Here is a 24,036-nt window from a genome sequence, read left to right as displayed (position 1 = left end):
TTTTTTCTGGCTTGTCTTCCCCAGCGATTTTACCCACGCACAATTAATAATTAATAATTATTTATGATACAAGGCGAGTTGTAGATCAGTCAGTCCCTGCACTGTCGGCTGCAATGTCAAACAAGCCCAATGTCCATGCTAAAACGAGTTATAGCCACGATGAGTCCTGTCTGTATGACTACAGGCACAAATCCCATCAATCGTTTTTTTCAAAGTTGCCGAAATGCGACGTGCGTCCACTTATATCAGTGGATTCGTAACAACCATTACGACATTTCTATTCGAGCAAATAAGCCTCACGTAGCAAATTATCAATTACATTTTTTGTTGACCAAATTCGACACATTGACCTCCATACAAATATTCCTCACTTCGTGGGTTTATTTTCGTGGACAGATTTTGGGCGGAGTAAAACTAAATCTCGCTTCGCCTCTTCCTCTCTGTCGAAACCCACGTTTGAATGAGATGGCCTTGGATGCTGTGTCTCTAACGTGTTCTACGTAGCATCAAAGGTAAGTCAGAATGGAGATTGTTGTTCAATATGAAGCTAAATAAATGTAGAGAACTTGAATGAACCCTGCCCTTAACAGTATAGCTAGCTTACATTCACATATCTTCGCCGTAATGTGTAGCTACTGCTAAATTAGCTAACGTTACCTTTTGTCCTAACATTTACTGCATTGCCAGCTGTCGATGTTGTAGCTTGCTTAGCCAGACAGTCGTGTCCTTTTCACCATTCTTGTTCAGATCGCAAAAATCGAAACACCAACATGATTGCCATAATGCACTGTACAACAGGAGTGGATATGTGGCTAATGGTGTCATACTCGGAACACGCGAGAGCGGTCTTCACAGTTTCTACCTTATCCATTTATATACACAATCTATGGTTTCCACACGGCGCGGTGTGGTATGTCCTGAGCGTGACATAGTCGCCTCCTCCGGCACCTTGAAATTTCGCACCAATTTATGCTTCGAATGAATAGTGATCACAGACTAGCGAATTGAGACTTGAATTGGAATTGTGAATGGACAGCTAGTCTACTCTAGAGACACCTCTGCTATTTAGGGTTTATTAACTGTATTAGAGTTACATGTGAACAATAGAGGAACAGTGATTTACTGCCTCTCTTGTCTTGGGAAAAACAACTACAAAGGTTAAATGGAGTGAAATGTTTGTCAATGTTTATAAAGGTACGATGTATACTGTGGCATATGCAGTTATAATTATTCTACTGGTGAGTGATAACTGGCTTAACATGTAATAGTAGTTTCGACATTTTTTGTACTGTATGTTGTTGTTTCACAGATTGGCATTACAGTAGGAGCTGTACCATAATAAAGGAGGAACCCTTCTACAGGTAGTTCCAGATCTCCATCTCAATGGCCCCACACCCAGTGGTCCAGGCCATCATTGACCTCTCAGCTGGAGCTATAGGTAAAGTAACAGTTGCATAGCACAGTTTCGGGGGCCCCGCAAGGTCTGTGCAAGGCCCACAAGAGGGTCAAATTTGGCCCAAATTATTATTGTTATTATTATTATTTTGTTGTATATTCAAACTTCGATTCGTCTGTCCATAACACTTTTTTCCAATCTTCTTCTGTCCAGTGTCTGTGTTCTTTTGCTCATCTTAATCTTTTCTTTTTATTGGCCAGTCTGAGATATGGCTTTTTCTTTGAAACTCTGCCTAGAAGGTCAGCATCCCGGAGTTGCCTCTTCACTGTTGACGTTGAGACTGGTGTTTTGTGGGTACTATTTAATGAAGCTGCCAGTTGAGGACCTGTGAGGCATCTGTTTCTCAAACTAGACACTCTAATGTATTTGTCCTCTTGCTCAGTTGTGCACCGGGGCCTCTCACTCCTCTTTCTATTCTGGTTAGAGCCAGTTTGCGCTGTTCTGTGAAGGGAGTAGTACACAGCGTTGTACGAGATCTTCAGTTTCTTGGCAATTTCTCGCATGGGATAGCCTTCATTTCTCAGAACAAGAATAGACTGACGAGTTAAAAAAAAAAAGTAATTTGATTCTGGCCATTTTGAGCCTGTAATCAACTCACAATTGCTGATGCTCCAGATACTCAACTAGTCTCAAGAAGGCCAGTTTTATTGCTTCTTTAATCAGCACAACAGTTTTCAGCTGTGCTAGCATAATTGCAAAAGGGTTTTCTAATGATCAATTAGCCTTTTAAAATGATAAACTTGGATTAGCAAACAATGTGCAATTGGAACACAAGACTGATGGTTGCTGATAATGGGCCTCTGTACGCCTATGTAGATATTCCATAAAAAATCTGCAATTTCCAGCTACAATAGCCATTAACAACATTAACAATGTCTACACTGTATTTCTGATCAATTTGATGTTATTTTAATGGACAAAAAAAATGCTTATCTTTCGAAAACAAGGACATTTCTAATTGACCCCAAACTTTTGAACGTAGTGTATATTTCTCTCTTGCTTCTCCTTCATTTTGGAAGAAATTAATTTGTTAACTGTTCAACTATTGTCTTTCTCGCTCTTTGAGTCAACTATTCACCACATTTTATGCACTGCAGTGCTAGCTAGCAGTATCTTAAGCTTTCAGTACTAGATTAATTATCTGATCCTTTGATTGGGTGGACTACATGTCAGTTCATGCTGCAAGAGCTCTGATAGGTTGGAGGACATCCTCCGGAAGCTGTCATAATTACTGTGGTAGTCTATGGAAGGGGGTGAGAACCACAAGCCTCCTAGGTTTTGTATTGAAGTCAATGTACCCAGAGGAGGACGGAAGCTAGCTGTCCTCCGGCTACACCATGGTGCTACCCTACAGAGTGCTGTTGAGGCTACTGTAGACCTTCTTTGCAAAATAGTGTTTTTTAATCAATTATTTGGTGACGTGATAATATTTAGTAACTTTTTAAATGTTTTACCATTTATTTTTATGAAAGTCACTGAGGAGGATGGTCCTCCTCAGAGGAGCCGCCACTGTATTTGGGGGGCCCCCAAAGCTCGTGGGCCCCCCGCCTTGCGGGGGCTGCAGGGGTGTGTGCTACGCCAGTGTAAAGTAACAACATGATACTGTATCATCATATGAATATCCTGGTCCCAGGTCTGTTTGTGCTGTATGGCCAACTCCTACGCCGTCGCTAATAAAGAAGGATGTTGGGGTCCCTTTGAATCACACACTACAAAAAAGAAAGGGAAAACCCTGTGCACAACAGTACGTCTAGTTCGAGGTGCTGGTTTGGCAGGAACAACTAGTATTCAAACATTGTTTGATATTAAAAAACGAGTTTTCGCAGGAACAACTAGCCTAGTATTAAAAAACAAGAGACCAAACGCTAGAAAAGACAGGTGACCCGACCTTGACTTTAGTTCTATTTACATACATTTTTATTTTGCAGCGCAGCCGTAATAAACACAGAAATAAACTAAAGTCAAGGTTTGTCGCCTGTCTTTTTAAAGGGGAAATCTGCAGTTGCTATACATTTTTACCTAAAATTGATATGTACCCATTGATTCTTGAAGAATATAACTCATAAATGACTCATGAGCTTAGTTCAACTGTTGTACCCCATCAGAACCCCAGAAATAAACTTGTTTTACTCCGCTGTAAGTAAGCAAAGTAACTGTAAACTAACGCCGTATATAGCCTCAAAACATGGTTAAAAATATAATGTTGATAACATGGATGGTCAGTCCTTGCATCCATAGCCCTGTCTATGAATTTGATAGTGGTTTTTAAAAATTCTGCCTCATCCCTCAGCTTTGTCGGGGAGTATGCTTTGTTATTGTTTCCACTGCGGATTGCCCTTTAAGTGTTTGGTTTTTACACTTGTTTTTGAGTACTTATCGCACACTGTTGCGAACCCTTATTACGTACACTTATTGCACACCAGTGGTCTGGATGGCCAAGATGAAATGTCTCCAAACATTTGACTGTTTGTGTAACTACATCTGAGTAAATGTTCTTGAGAGCTTGACCTAACTATTGTAATTTAATAGCAGTAACTGAAGCAATGCCAAAAGGTGTCCATTGTTCAGAGTCCTCACCTGACCTAGCAGGACACTGACTGCTGACTATTGCCTTTCCCCCAGCCTGGCCCTTTGTGTTTCCAATGGCTGTGATCACTGTCTCACACAGACACACTATCACAAAGCTCACTCTACAGATCCTCATCTCTCAGTGTAAAATGTAGGGGAGGGTAGTGCTGAATCAGGACGAGTGGTGTATTTGTACTCGTAACATACACCACTGTAGAAGGAGGATTCCTTGTAACTTTGCATGTGTTATCATTCAAACTGATAAAGGATGACCCACACTTCTCTTTGTAGTCATAATGAGATTCAGGTTTTGTCTCACTGGCTTAATTAAGTAGCCTGGTCCCAGATCTGATTGTGCTGTCTTGTCAACTCCCATGGTCATGAATTGACATGGCTCCTTTTAACTGTCCCCACTCCACACCAATTCCCTACCCAGGAGGTACAGCGTGTGTGCTGAGCGGTCAGCCCCTGGACACAGCCAAGGTGAAGATGCAGACCTTCCCCTCCATGTACCGAGGCTTCATCCACTGCTTCTCCTCCACATACAAGTAAGTAAGTAAGTAAGTAAGTAGCCTTGTCTGAGCCAGAATGTCCCAAAGGGCAGGAGCCTATCTCCTGTTTCTCTAGCGTGAGGCAGCTTGATGTGCAAGTACACCCCCTGGACAGGACGCTAGTCTATCACAGGTCCACGTACAAGTAGATTCAGAAAGTATTCAGACCCCTTGACTTTTACTGCCTTATTCTAAAATGGATTAAATAGTTTTTTCCCCTCATCAATCTACACACAATACCCCATAATGACAAAGCAAAAACAGTTTTTTAGAAATTGCAAATAAAATACTGATATGACATTTACATAATTATTCAGACCCTTTACTCAGTACTTTGTTGAAGCAGCTTTGGCAGCAATTACAGCCTCAAGTCTTCTTGGGTATGACGCTACAAGCTTGGCACACCTGTATTTGGGGAGTTTCGCCCATTCTTCTCTGCAGATCCTCTGAAGCTCTGTCCGTTTGGCTGGGGAGCGTCGCTGCACAGCTATTTTCAGGTCTCTCCAGAGATGTTCGATTGGGTTTAAGTCCGGGCTCTGGCTGGGCCACTCAAGGACATTCACGGACTTGTCCGGAAGTCACTCCTGCATTGTCTTGGCTGTGGGTTGTTGTCCTTTTGGAAGGTGAACCTTCGCCCCAGTCAGATCCTGAGCGCTCTGGAGCAGGTTTTCATCAAGGATCTCTCTGTACTTTGCTCCGTTCATCTTTCCCTCTATCCTGACTAGTCTCCCAGTCCCTGCCACTGAAAAACATCCCCACAGCATGATGCTGCCACCACCATGCTTCAATGTAGGGATGGTGCCAGGTTTCTTCTAGACGTGACGCTTGGCATTCAGGCCAAAGAGTTCAATCTTGGTTTCATCAGACCAGAGAATCTTGTTTCTCATGGTCTGAGAGTCCTTTAGATGCCTTTTGGCACATTCCAAGCAGGCTGTCATGTGCCATTTACTGAGGAGTGGCTTCCGTCTGCCCACTACCGTAAAGGCCTGATTGGTGGAGTGCTGCAGAAATGGTTGTCTTTCTGGAAGGTTCTCCCATCTCCACAGAGGAACTCTAGAGCTCTGTCAGAGTGACCAAGGCCCTTCTCCCCCGATTGCTCAGTTTGGCCGGGTGGCCAGCTCTAAGAAGATCCTTGGTGGTTCTACACTTCTTCAATTTAAGAATGATGGAGGCCACTGTGTTATTGGGGATCTTCAATGCCGCAGAAATGTTTTGGTACCCTTCCCCAGATCTGTGCCTCGACACAATCCTGTCTCGGAGCTCTACGGACAATTCCTTCGACCTCATGGCTTGGTTTTTGCTCTGACATGAACTGTCAACTGTGGGACCTTATATAGACAGGCGTGTGCCTTTCCAAATCATGTCCAATCAATTGAATTTACCACAAGTGGACTCCAATCAAGTTGTAGAAACATCTCAAGGATGATCAATGGAAACAGGATGAACCTGAGCTCAATTTCGAGTCTCATAGCAAAGGGTCTGAATACTTATTTAAATAAGGTATTTCTGTTTTTTATTTTTAATACATTTGCAAACATTTCTGAAAACCTGTTTTCGCTTTGTCATTATGGGGTATTGTGTGTAGATTGATGAGACAAATAAATAATTGAATCAATTTTAGAATAAGGCAGTAATGTAACATTTGTAAAAAGTCAAGGGGTCTGAATACTTTCCGAATGCACTGTATATTGATGATGTAATGTATTATGACTAATATGGATGATATTAAGTATTTTCACTGCCTATGGTTGTTTATAGTGTTGTAAATTGTTCTAATATTTTGGAGTAACACTTTAATAAACTACTCTAAACGCTACAGACAGGTGGGTCTCCGAGGGCTCTACCAGGGTACCAGCCCAGCCCTGATGGCCAACATCGCTGAGAATTCTGTCCTCTTCATGAGCTACGGATTCTGTCAGGAGGTGGTCCGCACAATGGCAGGACTGGGAACTGAGGCGCCACTCAGGTAAGGAGAGATGCTGGGATGGTTGTCTGTACATCTTTTCTCTTTACACCAAGCTTTGTACTATTCTGTAGTCTAACTATTTTACATCAGGTGGAATACTTTTGAGAAAAGGATATTGTGCATCAGTCATGCATGTAGGCCTAATTAATGCTCACTCTCTTTCAGTAGTAGGCATACCATCTCATACTGTATGTTCTCTCTTTCTCTATCTGTCGTTGTCTTTCAGTGACATGCAAAAAGCGTGTGCTGGGTCGGTAGCATCCATCTTCTCCTCTCTGGTCCTCTGCCCTACTGAGCTGGTCAAGTGTCGTCTTCAAGCCATGTACGAGATGGAAGCGTCGGGCAAAATCGCAAAGGGCCAAAAGTGAGTGTTTAAAGGCCCAGTGCAGTCAACATTTTTTCCTGTGTTTTGTGTCATATTGTACAACAGCTGATGAAACTAACACTGTAAAAGTGTTAAAAAAAATGTGATCAGTGTTATATCCTGATAGTTGCTGGTTGAAAATACAATCTACACAGGACCTTCTAATCAGCAGATTTTGCACGAGTGGAGCTTCGGCAGGTGGTAAATTTGTTACAGTGAGGGAAAAAAGTATTTGATCCCCTGCTGATTTTGTACGTTTGCCCACTGACAAAGAAATGATCAGTCTATAATTTTAATGGTAGGTTTATTTGAACAGTGAGAGACAGAATAACAACAAAAAAATCCAGAAAAACGCATGTAAAAAATGTTATGAATTGATTTGCATTTTAATGAGGGAAATAAGTATTTGACCCCTCTGCAAAACATGACTTAGTACTTGGTGGCAAAACCCTTGTTGGCAATCACAGAGGTCAGACGTTTCTTGTAGTTGGCCACCAGGTTTGCACACATCTCAGGAGGATTTTGTCCCACTCCTCTTTGCAGATATTCTCCAAGTCATTAAGGTTTCGAGGCTGACGTTTGGCAACTCGAACCTTCAGCTCCCTCCACAGATGTTCTATGGGATTAAGATCTGGAGTGTGTTTTGGGTCATTGTCATGCTGGAATACCCATCCACGACCCATTTTCAATGCCCTGGCTGAGGGAAGGAGGTTCTCACCCAAGATTTGACGGTACATGGCCCCGTCCATCGTCCCTTTGATGCGGTGAAGTTGTCCTGTCCCCTTAGCAGAAAAGCACCCCCAAAGCATAATGTTTCCACCTCCATGTTTGACGGTGGGGATGGTATCTTGGGGTCATAGGCAGCATTCCTCCTCCTCCAAACACGGCGAGTTGAGTTGATGCCAAAGAGCTCGATTTTGGTCTCATCTGACCACAACACTTTCACCCAGTTCTCCTCTGAATCATTCAGATGTTCATTGGCAAACTTCAGACGGGCATGTATATGTGCTTTCTTGAGCAGGGGGACCTTGCGGGCGCTGCAGGATTTCAGTCCTTCACGGCGTAGTGTGTTACCAATTGTTTTCTTGGTGACTATGGTCCCAGCTGCCTTGAGATCATTGACAAGATCCTCCCGTGTAGTTCTGGGCTGATTCCTCACCGTTCTCATGATCATTGCAACTCCACGAGGTGAGATCTTGCATGGAGCCCCAGGCCAAGGAATATTGACAGTTCTTTTGTGTTTCTTCCATTTGCGAATAATCGCACCAACTGTTGTCACCTTCTCACCAAGCTGCTTGGCGATGGTCTTGTAGCCTTTCCAGCCTTGTGTAGGTCTACAATCTTGTCCCTGACATCCTTGGAGAGCTCTTTGGTCTTGGCCATGGTGGAGAGTTTGGAATCTGATTGATTGATTGCTTCTGTGGACAGGTGTCTTTTTTACAGGTAACAAGCTGAGATTAGGAGCACTCCCTTTAAGAGTGTGCTCCTAATCTCAGCTCGTTACCTGTATAAAAGACACCTGGGTGCCAGAAATCTTGCTGATTGCAGAGGGGTCAAATACTTATTTCTCTCATTAAAATGCAAATCAATTTATAACATTTTTGACATGCGTTATTCTGGATTTTTTTTGTTGTTATTCTGTCTCTCACTGTTCAAATAAACCTACCATTAAAATTATAAACTGATCATTTCTTTGTCAGTGGGCAAACGTACAAAATCAGCAGGGGATCAAATACTTTTTTCCCTCACTGTAATAGACCAATAACAAAGAGTTCCAAACCTCTGCCAATGGGCGAGATCGTTTTGCATCACCTGGTGCCTCGGGAGGGCAGGGTTTGCACATTTTAGACCTTTCCATTGGTCCTAAAGTGAAATCTCCACCCACTCTGGGCAGCGAGCCATGCAAAACGAACTCGCTCAATAACAGCTAGTTTTTAGTTTTCCCCTCCCGCTCAGACCACTCCTAGGCAGTCCTAGCAAAATTCTTGCTTGAGTTTTTTTTGGGGGGGACCATATTAATGGGGAAACTATTACAGTAAGGTACTTAATTGTTAGCCAGAAATTATTTTATATTGATATAAAAACGACCGCATTGGCCTTTTTAAGAAGGATATTTACTTAATTTTAATTTTTACTTACAATTTTTTACTGAAGTTTTGCTATTTTAAAGCCTTTATTTTTTCACTGTTTTGTTTAGAGGGCTTACTGGTTGTGTAAACTATTCTTACAAAATGGCCATGTTTTGATTCTCATATTACCTTTTATAAAAGAGAGCTTTTCTACCTCTGAACTTGATGAGTGGTCCGGTGTGGCTGAGTTGGTAAAAGCTTAGCCCTAATAATGCCAAGGTTGTTGGTTCAATTCCCACAGGGATCACACACATTTAAGCACTCACTGTTCTGTAAATCCCTTTGCATAAAAGCGACTACTAACTGGCATATACAAAGTGTATAAACTACCCATTTTCTCTCTCTCTCTCTCTCTCTCTCTCTCTCTCTCTCTCTCTCTCTGTCTCTCTCTGTCTCTCTCTGTCTGTCTGTCTGTCTGTCTCTGTCTGTCTCTGTCTGTCTGTCTCTGTCTCTCTCTCTGTCTCCAGCACAGTGTGGTCGGTGGCGAAGTCGGTGATGAAGCAAAATGGTCCTACAGGGTTTTTCACAGGCCTGACCACAACCATCGCCAGAGAGGTGCCTGGGTACTTCTGCTTCTTCGGGGCCTACGAGCTCTGCCGAACCACCTTTGCTGACCACATGAAGTGCAGCAAGGAAGACATAGGTACTGTAGTATTACTTAACTATTAAGGGGCGGCAAGTAGCCTAGAGGTTGGAGAGGCAGGCCATAGTCCCGGAGGGGCCTTCCGGAGGGGATGGGATAAAGGAGAATGCAGTGTTCTTATTCTTCATTACTACAGTTGTGTCTCAGACCACATGTTCACCTCTGTTTAGAGAGTGAGCTGTAATTACAGCCACTACTCAGTACGTTGTAGATTAGTAGCTTTTAAAGATTAATTGTGTAGCAATATGCTTGATTGGGATTCCTTTGGGGATTATGCCGGAATTGGCCAATGTAAAGCCAATCGCCTTTTGCGTCAAACTCTCTTTCCAAAACATTCAACCTAATTTGTTTAGTTTGTTGGAAAACAAAAACACACTGTGCTTATGGCTGTGTTCCTGATGACTTGTGGTTATGTGTATGTTACAGGAGTGGCCCCTATTGTGTTCAGTGGGGGATTCGGGGGTGCGTGCCTGTGGCTGGTGGTCTACCCCTTTGATTGTGTCAAGTCTCGCATCCAGGTCATGTCAATGATGGGGCGCCAGGAAGGCTTCTTCAAGACCATGATGACTATCGTGAGGATGGAAGGTAAGCACTGTGTGGGATGTTTTATGGCTTTGAGCAACATTTTTTATTTTTAAACATGAATTGTAAAGACATTCCTATCTTTATGACATGCAAACATTTATAGATAATTGATGTAAATCCCACCCCAAAAAATTGATTGAGATGCAGATGCATTATTTGTTCTCGCTGCATGTGATGTGTTTGTGGGTGAGCAGTACCAGAGCAGTTGTAGAGCGATCGACAAAGCCAACATTCTGACTTTGTAAAAATCCGCTCTGTGCTTCAAGCGAGATGCATCACTCCTCTTACATGCTTTGTTGAGGACAGTAGTAAATATGATCCTTTCTTGTATTTCCCTTTTGTTTAGGTGTAAGGGCACTCTATTCTGGTTTGACCCCCACCATGATCCGCGCGTTCCCCGCCAACGGAGCCCTGTTCCTGGGGTATGAGGCCAGCCGTAAGTTCATGATGAAACAGTTTGACAGCTGACCTGGTCCTCCTCCGACAACGATGTCCCCCATCTCTTTTTTTGCCTTGTCATTTGTTCTGGTTAACCCTACTACGTTATGTCGTTAACCTCTTACAACACTCCATTTCAACACTTCAAACTGGTTGAAATGATCTGATTTCAACGACTTCTGGTTGTAAACGGGTTGAAATTACGTCATTTGCCCGCTGGGTTGGGCTTGGAACCCACACTCCTCAGAGTGAAGCATTGTGGCTAATAATATGTTTTTAGGTACTTGATTTAAATGTGAATATACACTGAGTGTACAAAACATTAGGAACCTATTTGCCCTCAGAACAGCCTCAATTCATCAGGGAATGGACTCTACAAGGTGTCAAAAGCGTTCCACAGGGATGCTGGCCCATGTTGACTCCAATGCTTCCCACAGTTGTGTCGAGTTGGCTGGATGTCCTTTGGGTGGTGGACCATTCTTGATACACACAGGAAACTGTTGAGCGTGGGAAAAACCCAGCAGCGTTGCAGTCCTTGACACAAACCGGTGCGCCTGGCACCTGCTACAGTACCATACCCCGTTCAAAGGCACTTAAATCTTCTGTCTTGCCCATTCACCCTCTAATAATAATAATAATAATATGCCATTTAGCAGACGCTTTTATCCAAAGCGACTTACAGTCATGCGTGCATACATTTTTGTGTATGGGTGGTCCCGGGGATCGAACCCACTACCTTGGCGTTACAAGCGCCGTGCTCTACCAGCTGAGCTACAGAGGACCACCCTCTGAATGGCACACATACACAATCCATGTCTCTATTGTCTCAAGGCTTAAAAACCCTTCTTTAACCTGTCTCCTCCCCTTCATCTACACTGATTTAAAGTAGATTTAATCGGTGACATCAATAAGGGATCATAGCTTTCACCTGGATTCACCTGGTCAGTCTGTCATGGACCAAATGTTTTGTACACTCGGTGTAAGGTTGATATAATGGGTGCTTTCCCAAAATGCTTCCTCAGTGAGACCTGACTTGAAACGGGATCAAGGTATGGAAGTGGAAAATTAGTGTTTTAAATATAATTTTATAGTATTAATAAAATACATGTTATTTTATAAAGCCCTTTTTACATTAGCAGTTGTCTTTTGTACATCAGCAGTTGTCTTTTGTACATCAGAACAGAATCTCAGAATAGTCGTAATCTATATCTTAGTCTTTGAGAAGGGTATACTGCAAAGCAGAATCAAGGAGTTAGACAGCGAACTTGGTTATATATTCTGAAAAAAAACGTTTTATATTTTAAAAAGGTAAGCTTGAAGTGGGCATGGTAATATTGACTCCTCAAACAAAAACGCATATCTAAGTTTAGCTTTCTTAATGAACCAGAAAATGATCAGTTATTCCTGGCTGTTCTGTTGTGGTCTTGTGTCTGTCTACCGCAGCAGAGTTATGCATATACACAGCCAACCATTATTTCCCTCATATATTCACAACACTCCACTGGAGTGGACTTTACCTGAGGGGTATACTAAAGCAGGCTCAATGGGTTAGCCAGCTAGCTTTGATAAACAACCAGAAATAACTATTGATTTTCTGATTCATTAAGAAAGATAGATATGTGTTTTTGGTTGTTGAGTCAATTAGACCATTCCCATTTCAAGCTTATCCTTCAAAAATAAAATACAAAGTTATTTCAGAATATTTAGGCAAGTTAGCTGGGTAACTCATTGATTCTGCTTTGTAGTACACCCCTCTGGCTTACTTGTCATATTGCTGGTACACAATTGAGAAAAACACTCAGTAATAGCACTGTATTTTCTAGCCATTCCAAGAAAACAACACTCTGTATTCAAACACATGTTTAATACTGCTGCCAGATTGTCTAGGATTGCCTTTATGCCAAGTTCCCTGAACTATAACTCCATTAACTTAGATGTTCAGTGCTTTTCTGGCCTTTTTTTTTGTAATTAATATTGGTAACACTTAACATTCAGTTGCTCTTATACCTGTGTAATAATGCTGTAATTATTATAGTAACAACATTGTACTAACATGTTGTACTTCAGGAACTGCGTTGTAATTGATTTGAGCAGTTTTGTAATTAATAGGGGAGGAATTGGGGGTGAAGTGTTACCTTATTGTTTGTCTATTAACCACTATTCTTCACCTTTTTTGTCATGTACTGTAACGTTATATTGTGATGTGCAAGACCATGAAATTCTCAGCTTCAAGGAACACAGGCTAAGTATCATATCCAAGCTGCCATTTGCACAATGTGTAATGCTCAGCAGGAGGTATCATTCCGTTGTCAAATATTCCTTAAAAACAAGCCTTTAACTTAAGACATTTTACATATGTGATATTTATTTCAAATAAAGATGCATATTCTTTTAATCATGTTCAGGGAATTATCAGGACCGAGTAGCCTATTACACTATCCTACTGTTTAGAGTACAATAATACTATATAGAGTACAATAATACTGTATAGAGTACTATAATACTGTATAGAGTAAAGAATACTATTAACTGTATATGTTGGGAAAAATTGTTTTTGTATTGTAATTACATGACTTGCATTAAAAGTGTCACTGGAGGACAAAGATGTGGGACATCTCTTGTGTTGTGTTCAGCACTTCACACCCCTTGACTTTTTCCACATTTTGTTGTGATACAGCCTGAATTTAAAATGGATTAAATTTAGATTTTTTTTTTGTCACTGGCCTGTGCTCAACACTCCATAATGTCAAAGTGGAATTATGTTTTTCAATTTTTTTGAGTCATTAAGTATTCAACCCCTTTTGTTATGGCAAGCCTAAATAAGTTCAGGAGTAAACATTTTCTTAACAAGTCACATAAGTTGAATGGACTCACTCAGTGTGCAATAACAGTGTTTAACATGATTTTTGAATGACTACCTCATCTCTGTACCCCACACATACAATTATTTGTAAGTTCCCTCAGTCGAGCAGTGAATTTCAAACACAGATTCAACCACAAAGACCAGGGAGGTTTTCCAATGCCTCGCAAAGAAGGGCATCTATTGGTAGATAAAAAAAAATAAAAATCTGACATTAAATATCCATTTAAGCATGGTGATGTTATTAATTACGCTTAGGAAGGATGCCTGTATCTTTATAGTGACTGGGTGTATTGCTACACCATTCAAACTCAGTTGCCAGAGAGGAAGGAAACTGCTCAGGGATTTCACCATAAGGCTAATGCTTTAGGACACTTTCACATGTACTCGGATCCTGTAGCGTTTGGTGCCCTGATCTGTGCTATAAAGCATGTGTGAAACGCAAATGAACCCTGGCTGAAACGAGTCCTGAACCTGCGTCAGTAGTGGGTCCAAGATCCGGGACCAGAGTACCAGGTATTGTGACGCAGCAGTGTGAGTCGTGTGGACCTTTTTGCCCGTTGCAAACAAGCTAACTCGTTGATGTCATGTAAAGTATGCGTCTTGCTAATCGCACCCTAAAAAGGTTGTTTTCAGGTTTTGTGGAAGCATAACGTATTCTGTAGAATTCTCACAAATGCTCCAGGAAACCAAACCAAGGTGCCGAATTTCATATGTGAAAACGCCCTAAAACAGTTAGAGTTGAATGGCTGTAATAGGACAATACTAACCTAACTAACAGAGTGAAAAGAAGGAAGTCTGTACAGAATAAAAAATATTCCAAAACATGCACCTTGTTTGCGATAAGGCCCTAAAGTAAAACTGCAAAAATATGACAAAGGATTGTCCTGAATACAAAGCGTTATGTTTGGAAGTTTATATACACTTAGGTTGGAGTCATTAAAACTCGGTTTTCAACCACTCCACAAATTTCTTGTTAAACTATAGTTTTGGCAAGTCGGTTAGGACATCTACTGCATGACACGTAATTTTTCCAACAATTGTTTACAGACAGATTATTTCACTTATAATTCACTGTATCACAATTCCAGTGGGTCAGAAGTTTACATACACTAAGTTGACTGTGCCTTTAAACAGCTTGGAAAATTCCAGAAAATGATGTCATAGCTTTAGAAGCTTCTGATAGGCTAATTGACATCATTTGAGTCAATTTGAGGTGTACCTGTGGATGTATTTCAAGGCCTACCTTCAAACTCAGTGCCTCTTTGCTTGACATCATGGGAAAATCAAAAGAAATCAGCCAAGACCTCAGAAAAAAATTGTAGACCTCCACAAGTCTGGTTCATCCTTGGGAGCAATTTCCAAATGCCTGAAGGTACCACGTTCATCTGTACAAACAATAGTACGCAAGTATAAACACCATGGGACCACACAGCCGTCATACCGCTCAGGAAGGAGACGCGTTCTGTCTCCTAGAGATGAACATACTTTGGTGCGAAAAGTGCAAATCAATCCCAGAACAGCAAAGGACCTTGTGAAGATGCTGGAGGAAACAGGTACAAAAGTATCTATATCCACAGTAAAGCAAGTCCTATATCGACATAACTTGAAAGGCCGCTCAGCAAGGAAGAAGCCACTGCTCCAAAACCGCCATAAAAAAGACAGACTACGGTTTGCAGTTGCACATGGGGACAAAAATTGTACTTTTTTGGAGAAATGTCCTCTGGTCTGATGAAACAAAACTAAAACTGTTTGGCCATAATTACCATCGTTATGTTTGGAGGAAAAAGGGGAAGGCTTGCAAGCCGAAGAACACCATACCAACCGTGAAGCACGGGGGTGGCAGCATCATGCTGTGGGGGTGCTTTGCTGCAGGAGGGACTGGTGCACTTCACAAAATAGATGGCATCATGAGGAAGGAGAATTATGTGGATATATTGAAGCAACATCTCAAGACATCAGTCAGGAAGTTAAAGCTTGGTCCTAAATGGGTCTTCCAAATGGACAATGACCCCAAGCATACTTCCAAAGATATGGCTCAAGGACAACAAAGTCAAAGTATTGGAGTGGCCATCACAAAGCCCTGATCTCAATCCTATAGGACATTTGTGGGCAGAACTGAAAAAGTGTGTGCGAGCAAGGAGGCCTACAAACCTGACTCAGTTAAACCAGCTCTGTCAGGAGGAATGGGCCAAAATTCACCCATCTTATTGTGGGAAGCTTGTGGAAGGCTACCCGACACGTTTGACCCAAGTTAAACAATTTTAAAGGCAATGCTACCAAATACTAATTGAGTGTATGTAAACTTCTGACCCACTGGGAATGTGATGAAAGAAATAAAAGCTGAAATAAATAATTCTCTCTACTATTATTCTGATATTTCACATTCTTAAAATAAAGTGGTGATCCTAACTGACCTAAGGCAGGGACTTTTTACTAGGATTAAATGTCAGGAATTGTGAAAAACTGAGTTTAAATGTATTTGGCTAAGGTGTATGTAAACTTCCGACTTCAACTGTAGCTGTATCGCTGGCAAAGGTGATTCTAACATGTATTGACTCAGTGGGTTGAATACTTATCTAATCAACATATATTAGTGTTTTATTTTTCATAAATGTTTTACAAATTTTAGAATTTTTATTCCACTTTGCCATTATAGAGTATTTTGGGTAGATTTTTTACTAAAAATGATAATTAAATCAATTTGAATCCCACTTTGTAACGCAAAATGTGGACAAAGGGGTGTGAATACTTTCTGAAGGCACTATATAATGCATTAATTAATGTATCTTGTAATGGAGAATAGACAATCATTAACCATTACTTAGTAATGGACTCAATTAGTAGAAATCATAAATGTATCTCACTTATTTTCAACACATAGTGTCTATGTATCAATACAATGGAAAAGAGATCACAAATAGCCTTAAAGAATAACAAATATTTCATTTTATTTCAGAAAATGTATACAAAGAGTTTACTGAAAAATTCTGAAATGACACCAATCCATGTTTCGGACAAAGCGTTAATTTCTGTTTAAAACACATTTAAACACATTCTACATTTGCATCTAACTATACCCACAAATGCTAATTTGATATGCGGTTGTCTTACCTACCTATAATAATAATAATAATATAATAATATGCCATTTAGCAGACGCTTTTATCCAAAGCGACTTACAGTCATGTGTGCATACATTTAATACATTTAACAGTTAATTGAATTCACTAACTGTAAGTCACTCTGAATAAGAGCGTCTGCTAAATGACTAAAATGAACATTTAGAAGGTATATCACATTGCAAACATTCAAATAAGTGAGAATGGTGTGCATCGCATTGCAAACATATTGAAGCCAATTTCTTTCTTGGTCCACTTAGAGGCACCAGTCAATCATCATGGATTGAGTGTAGAATAGGAGTCTTCCTTCCATTAAACAACCTGGTTGGGACAAGATTAACAGGGAGAACAATTTAATAAGGAAACTTTCCCCACAGTGAAGGACTATTTAGAAGATGAATCAGCTCTCGAGAAGACAATACTATAGGAGTTAATGGGTCTCCTTTTCAAACCAAGCCATTAACCTTTCAGCAGCGTAGGCTACAGCTGATACATTTTAAGGATTTACAACACAACAATTAAATTACATTTAAAAAATGTATTTAATTGAAGAAATATTTCTATTAAATTCAATGACAACGGTCTCACAAACAGGTGTAAGGGCCCCCTCCCCTTCCATACCCCTTTGTTGGTGCAGGTTCCACAGAGGCATCCGAAGAGCCCGTTGATCATCTGGCTGCAACAGAGCACCAGCTGCAGAGAGCTGGTCACCAGCAGGATGGCGAACAGCCCAATGTTAAACTCCACCACGTTGTTAGGCGCTGTGCACAAGCCCCACAGATCACGGTTGTTCAGGTAACTGTTCTCTCTGATGGGGAAAGAGGGAGCGGGTTGTAATTCATTACAAGCATAGTGGTGGTGGTGTGTGCGTGTGTGTGTGCATGTGTAAGTGCATGAGTGTGTGTTTGTGATCTGTGAAGTCTCTAACCTGTCTTTGAAGGGAGTCATCCAGACCAGCAACACTCTACAGTAGGGCCCGTTAATTAGGCCAAGCATTGCCACTATAAAACTGTAGAGGGCGCCAGCAACCCCGACCGCAGCAAAGGCAATGGAGAGGAACATCTATGGGAACAAGATTAGTTTAGTTTAGTTTTAATTTACTGGTCTTTCAGCATTATTACAGGTTCTTAAAAAAAAAAGTTATCATTAAAAAACTTAATTACAATAACAAATAATGAATATGAAATAAATAAGACAATTTCAAAGTGCTGAAAATGATGATGACTATCTCATTTAGTATTCCCTACATTCTTTGCATCCTATCTCCTTGTCCTTCTCAACTGTATTGGAGCAGAAGGCTCAAGAAACCAATGCTTTTCGAAAAAGAGGAGGAGAGAGAAAGCAAGCAATCAAGGAAAGATTAACTGAGAAAGAGACCAAAAGGTCAATTAAGTCACATAAAATGCAAATATCTTGTCATAACAACATTGAGTATCTACATCTATAACATGGTTCCCCTTTGTCTGACCACTTCGAGACAATTTATTCACCAGCTTCCCCTCTGAGAATTGCAATGCAATACAGAACCTGCTGTTTTTATTATCCTGTTTTTCCATTGTCTTTACAATCAATTTTGGGTTGGTCAAAGTCATTATTATCATTATAATCAGCCCTGGTGAGAGGTGAGCATGTCTTGTTGGTATGATCTTTGTGCCTCTGTAACTTTCTCACTCATCTATATTTATGATTCATTCATGATTATCCGTAACCATGGTAGCATCCACCTTAATGTAGACGTGTTCAGAAACATTCTACTCTTATTTGCAATAAAAGTAACTCAAAAATTACACAATGCATTATTTACCATTCATTTTTGTTGGTCACAACACAATCCGAAACACAACCCAAACAAACTGCAAATGCATCCAACAAGTTTGTAGAGTCACAAGCTTGGCGAAGTCATTGCGTGATAGGAATATGGGACCAAATACTAAACTTTTGACTAAATGTAATACACTATACGTGAATTTGTCTAAATATTATGACACCTTCAAATAGGGGGACTAGATACATAAAGTGCTTTCGTTTCTAAATGGTAAAACAGATACATATGAAAATACCCTCAAATAAAAGTTGACATTCTGTACTGTTGCTGCATATGAAACATTTGATCTCAAATCCAAAATGCTGGAGTATAGAGCCAAACTAATCATTTTAGCTTCACTGTCCAAATAAATACGTTGGGGAGTGTATACAATGTGTTGGCAAATGATTAACGCATGATTCCTTTCTTCCTTTCTTTCTCTCTTGCTCTGTCTCTGTATCTCTCTCTCTCTCCCTCTCTCTCTCTCTCTCTCTCTCTCTCTTTCTCTCTCTCTGATCCTTTTGTAATCTTTCAAAATTCATCTTTCAGTTCCCTGCTCTTCTTTTTAGAGCTTTCTAGTCTTTTAGAGTTATACAGTATTTATCCTTATAGACTTCTCCAGTGTTTTGTTGTCTGTAAAGAGGACTCACCCCGCAGCGATTGGCACAGCAGCCCTGCTGTCCAGTAACATGGATGTAAAATGCTGGTACCAACACCTGGAAAGGGAATGGGCAAGGGAATCAGTACCATGCATGTAACCTGAAGGACTTTTATCCTGGTTAAATAAAGGCTAAATAAATAGAAATCTACATTTGACTAACAACAATTTGCATTTGAAAAAGGCAATACTAGTGGTTGAACGTTTGAATGTTTTTATTTTTGTGTGTGAATTATTTTGTTGATCTTCTTGTTCTTGAATGAGGCAGTAGTAGGAAGATCCAGCAAATGTGCCGTTTGATAAGGGCTGTGGTGAGCTTCTTGGCAAATAAAGCAGCATGATTCACCAGATTACTCACATATCACACTGTAGTTTGTCCCTAACCATGTAAAGATCTGAAAACTAGTAAAAAACACTAAAACATGCAAACCATATTTGAATCACTGGCCCCCTTAGATAACAAAACTGTGTCAACTCTTGGGTGACTCCCTATTACACATATAGTTGTGAATCATGTGGAACCTAACAAGGGCTTCATCAATACACAAAACAAAATTTAGATGCAATTTCTCTGACATTGTTTCTCATATGAATGTTTTTTGGGGATTTCCCAATGGCTTGCACTTAAAAAAATATCACATAATTAAATTAAAGACCATTCGTTATTTAAGAAGAAAGAACTTACCATTAGTCCCCCTCCAACCAGTCCTCCCATGTACTTCACCTCTTCTGTGATGTATCCATCTTTGGCGTAACTGGTTTCCCAATCCGGGAAGAACAGTATGATGTTACAGATGATGGAGATGACTGCTAGAGGGTACAGCGTCACCCCAATACACCGGGAGCATTTACCTGTACACATCCTATCTGTCACTTACTGTTCGGCTGGTCTAAGAACTGTGCAGCCAACAGGTTTGAGACCCTTGGATGATGAGAGCCTTGAACGTTCCAAAAGAAAAACTGGGTTATTTCAGTTAGGTATAAAGTTGTAAAACAAAGTCTTATAATTCCACAAAGGGTTTTTTCTGATGTTGATACGCGGGGGGAATAGTTTAAATACTAGGTGGGAGGAGTGGTTTTGTGTGTGAGTAATAGTGTACTGTGAGTCATAGGAAAGCAAAGCCTATATTTGAACGCCTATTCTTCACCCAAGGCAGCTAGGGGACTCTGAACGGCGCCATTGATGTCAAATCGATTATGGAGTAATGATTAACACTAGACGTTGGCATGGTTTCCTTTGGTGATAAACACCTAACCATAGTCAGAAAGGATACCCGAGAAATAACCTAGTAAACCTACAGACTACAGTTGTTTGTCTGTTTAGTATGCCCCCATTGTCACAATATTCTCTAATAAATAAGAGAGGGTCATTGTTTTTGTTTTGTTCTGCTTCTTTCAAATCCTCCAAGCTACACTGAAGGTGTTCCGCCAGTGTGTGTTTGCATTGTCTATCTGAGTTTCTGTGCAGGCCCCACTCCTTGTGAACTTTGGACCGGTAGTGCGTGATGCTATAGATGGGAGGGATACAATAAGTCAGCGATATCAGCAGTAAAACATGAATAAGCGACTGATGAAACATTAATAAGAGACTGTACACTAGCCAGGGTGAGCTAAGAGAATGGAATGTCATTCACAACATAAAAACATTAGCCGTTTTGAATAGAGCAACTGTAACTTCCAAATGTAGATATTACTTGGAACAGTTGTGTGCACCACTAATCAAATATTTCTCAGTCACATACTCCATGATTTAGTCTGTCATTATAGGATGATGAGCAATGAGCATCCTTTTGATTACAAAAAAAGGAACTGACGAAAACCAAGAGGCCGACATGTAAGCTTGAATAAAAATAAGTGATACTAGCAAAAGCAGTGTGCAGGTTTCTCTTTTCTTTGAAGATTACCATGAGTTAAAACCTGTGAGAAGTAAGGGGGATCTTTGCTATTAGCGCAGGTGACAAATCTAGGGAGAGAGAAAGTTTTTGTAATGTTACCTGCAATGTTCCCCAGATGTTTGAGTGTCCAGTTTTCTGTTAGTTAGGGGAACATTCTATGTATGTTAGCAAAAACCTCCTGAGAACCTGTTTAGACTGTTTTGGCATTAGAGTTAGGAGAAGATTCCCTAAATGTCAAACAGAACATACCCAGAATGTGGTTGCCATGTTCTCAAAATATCCAATATTAATGTTCTAGACACGTTTCATTGGAACGTTGCAAGAACATTCCTGTGTCCAGTTTTCTGAGGGTTATGACAATATTCCATCAACGTCCCACCAAACATACAGTGCATTCGGAAAGTATTCAGACCCCTTGACCTTTTCCACATTTTTTAACTTTACTGCCTTATTGTAAAATTGATTAAATAAAAAAAAATCCTCATCAATCTACACACAATACCCTATAATAACAAAGCAAAAACAGGTTTTTAGAAATGTTTGCAAATGTATTAAAAATAAAAACAGAAATACCTTATTTACATAAGTATTCAGACCCTTTGCTATGAGACTCAAAATTGAGCAATCGGGGGAGAAAGGCCTTGGTCAAGGAGGTGACCAAGAACCAGGTGGTCACTCTGACAGAGCTCCAGAGTTCCTCTGTGGAGATGGGAGAACCTTCCAGAAGGACAACTGTCTCTGCAACACTCCACCAATCAGGCCTTAATGGTAGAGTGGCCAGACGGAAGCCACTCCTCAGTAAAAGGCACATAACAGCCCGCTTGGACTTTGCCAAAAGGCACCTAAAGGACTCTCAGACCATGAGAAACAATATTCTCTGGTCTCATGAAACCAAGATTGAACACTTTGGCCTGAATGCCAAGAATCACGTCTGGAGGAAACCTGGCCCCATCCCTACGTTGAAGCATGGTGGTGGCAGCATCATGCTGTGTGGATGTTTTTCAGCGGCAGGGACTGGGAGACTGGTCAGGATAGAGGAAAAGATGAACGGAGCAAAGTACAGAGAGATCCTTCATGAAAACCCGCTCCAGAGAGCTCAGGACCTCAGACTGGGTCAAAAGTTCACCTTCCAACAGGACAACGACCCTAAGCACACAGCCAAGACAACGCAGGAGTGGCTTCGGGACAAGTCTCTGAATGTCCTTGAGTGGCCCAGCCAGAGCCCGGACCTGAAAATAGCTGTGCAGCGATGCTCCCCATCCAACCTGACAGAGCTTGAGAGGATCTGCAGAGAAGAATGGAGAAACTCCCGAAATACAGGTGTGCCAAGCTTGTAGCATCATACCCAAGAAGACTCGAGGCTGTAATCGCTGCCAAAGGTGCTTCAACAAAGTATTGAGTAAAGGGTCTGAAAACGTATCTAAATGTAATATTTCAGTTTTTTTATTTTTTATACATTTGCACAAAAATCTAAAAACCTGTTTTTGCTTTGTCATTATGGGGTATTGTGTGTTGATTTATGAGGGGGGAAAAACAATTTAATACATTTTTGAATAAGGCTGTAACGTAACAAAATCTGGAAAAAGTCAAGTAGTCTGAATCCTTTCCGAATGCACATGGTTGCCATGTTCTCAGAATATAAGATATTAATGTTCTAGACATGTTTCATGGGAACGTTGCAAGAACATTCCTGTATCCAATAACGTTTAAAGTAACTGTCCAGTGGTTCCAGATTTCTATAAAATATGACCTATAATTACTTAGAAAATGAATGAGATAGTTTTCCTTCCAACATTTTTTTATTAAGCATGTTAAAAAGCAGCTTTTCTGCTTTGTAATGGTGTGGGCGTACCCCAACAACAGATTGTATACCGGTCATTACAAATATTCATGCAAGTAGACCTCTGATTGGCCAGCTCATCCTGCTTTAGACCGCTGATTTGCCATGACATCATACTCTATGAGGAAATAGCAAGCATTTTTTAAATGGTCTGTTTGCGATGTTTGAAGTTGTGTTTTTGAATTGTTTTTTTTTCTCCAATTTATGCTTTGGCCAGAAATACGAGTATAGGATGAGTCAACGACATTATTAAGCTATGAGTTAACAGAATATGAACTTTTAAAGTGAGATTTTCACTGGACAGTTACTTTAAAACATATGCCATTCTGAAGGTTTTGTCTAGTTCCCAGCTTGTTTCGGGGACATCCCAAAATATTTTTTTTAGGACCTCGCCTGATGGTCCCAAAGAAACGTTCTCCAGAAGAAAAAAATATGGTTTCTTTACACATCACCCCTCGTTACCATGCCAACCCCATCAAGGGCCTGATTGGTGAACCACTGATCCATTCACAGCTCATTGTCTGTTGGCAAGGTTAGGGACACCCACACACACAAACAGTGCTTTTAACATGCAATGTTTTCAACTTACATATTCGACACACTTGTTCATTTATACAGTAATTAATTTTACAACATGTCGATTTACACTCACAACCACTTGGTTCACGGCATTCCGATCTTCCTGCTACGCCACCATGTCTGTGCCAGTTAACAGTTAATCTGACTATTCTCTCATCATTGATTTGATTGATTTATTTCAGCAATTTTGGGGTTTTCTGTACAGTTGTCTAATGTTGGTGGGGCATACTACTCTGTTTTAATGTTACTCCTTAATCACTATGATAAATAAAATAGTTACTTTGAAATGCAAAGTGAAGCAAATCAGGTGGAATAAGTCGTTGACAGAGACATGGTGGTGTAGCAGGAAGATCGGAATGCCTCAACCAAGAGGTTGTGACTTCAAATCCCAGGTGAGGACATGGGGGGGATTCCGACCCGAGTTAAGTGTGCGTAAATGGAACGTAATTCCCTTTTTGTGCACTTTTCTCTCTATGTGTATTCTGATCTTAAACTTAAGCATGAGAATAGCATGCTATTCACCTGCTATTCATTTGGGGGCTGATTCCAACTTAGGAAATGTACACCTTTCGCACGCC

The 24,036-nt window shown here is 40.6% G+C and overlaps 2 protein-coding genes across 3 annotated transcripts; one reads left to right on the top strand and one right to left on the bottom strand.

Annotated features, from left to right (window-relative positions):
• Nucleotides 1-98: 98 nt before the first annotated feature.
• Nucleotides 99-11,072, top strand: slc25a15b (solute carrier family 25 member 15b). Of its 2 annotated transcripts, none has more exons than XM_041894493.2 (8): nt 99-512; nt 1,310-1,438; nt 4,461-4,572; nt 6,395-6,541; nt 6,768-6,905; nt 9,502-9,677; nt 10,196-10,262; nt 10,609-11,072. In XM_041894493.2, the coding sequence occupies exons 2-8, from the start codon at nt 1,384-1,386 to the stop codon at nt 10,688-10,690; spliced, it is 777 nt and encodes a 258-aa protein (XP_041750427.2). In that variant the 5' UTR covers nt 99-512; nt 1,310-1,383; the 3' UTR covers nt 10,691-11,072. The 2 variants fall into 2 exon arrangements, with proteins under 2 accessions (XP_041750427.2, XP_041750426.2); XM_041894492.2 differs by having other exon boundaries at nt 110-512; nt 10,104-10,262.
• A 5,414-nt stretch (nt 11,073-16,486) lies between these two features.
• tm4sf21a (transmembrane 4 L six family member 21a) lies at nt 16,487-20,248 on the bottom strand. The gene is made up of 5 exons (XM_041894491.2): nt 19,830-20,248; nt 19,137-19,202; nt 17,611-17,744; nt 17,304-17,490; nt 16,487-17,003 (listed from the first exon to the last, which is right to left on the bottom strand). Exons 1-5 carry the CDS (start codon nt 20,004-20,006, stop codon nt 16,995-16,997), a joined length of 573 nt encoding a protein of 190 aa, XP_041750425.1. The 5' UTR covers nt 20,007-20,248; the 3' UTR covers nt 16,487-16,994.
• Between the last annotated feature and the right edge of the window lie 3,788 nt (nt 20,249-24,036).

Source organism: Coregonus clupeaformis, chromosome 13 (assembly GCF_020615455.1).
Source record: "Coregonus clupeaformis isolate EN_2021a chromosome 13, ASM2061545v1, whole genome shotgun sequence".
NCBI lineage: Eukaryota > Metazoa > Chordata > Actinopteri > Salmoniformes > Salmonidae > Coregonus > Coregonus clupeaformis.
Note: the sequence above shows the minus strand (reverse complement) of the source record. Positions and strands in the feature narration are given on the sequence as shown.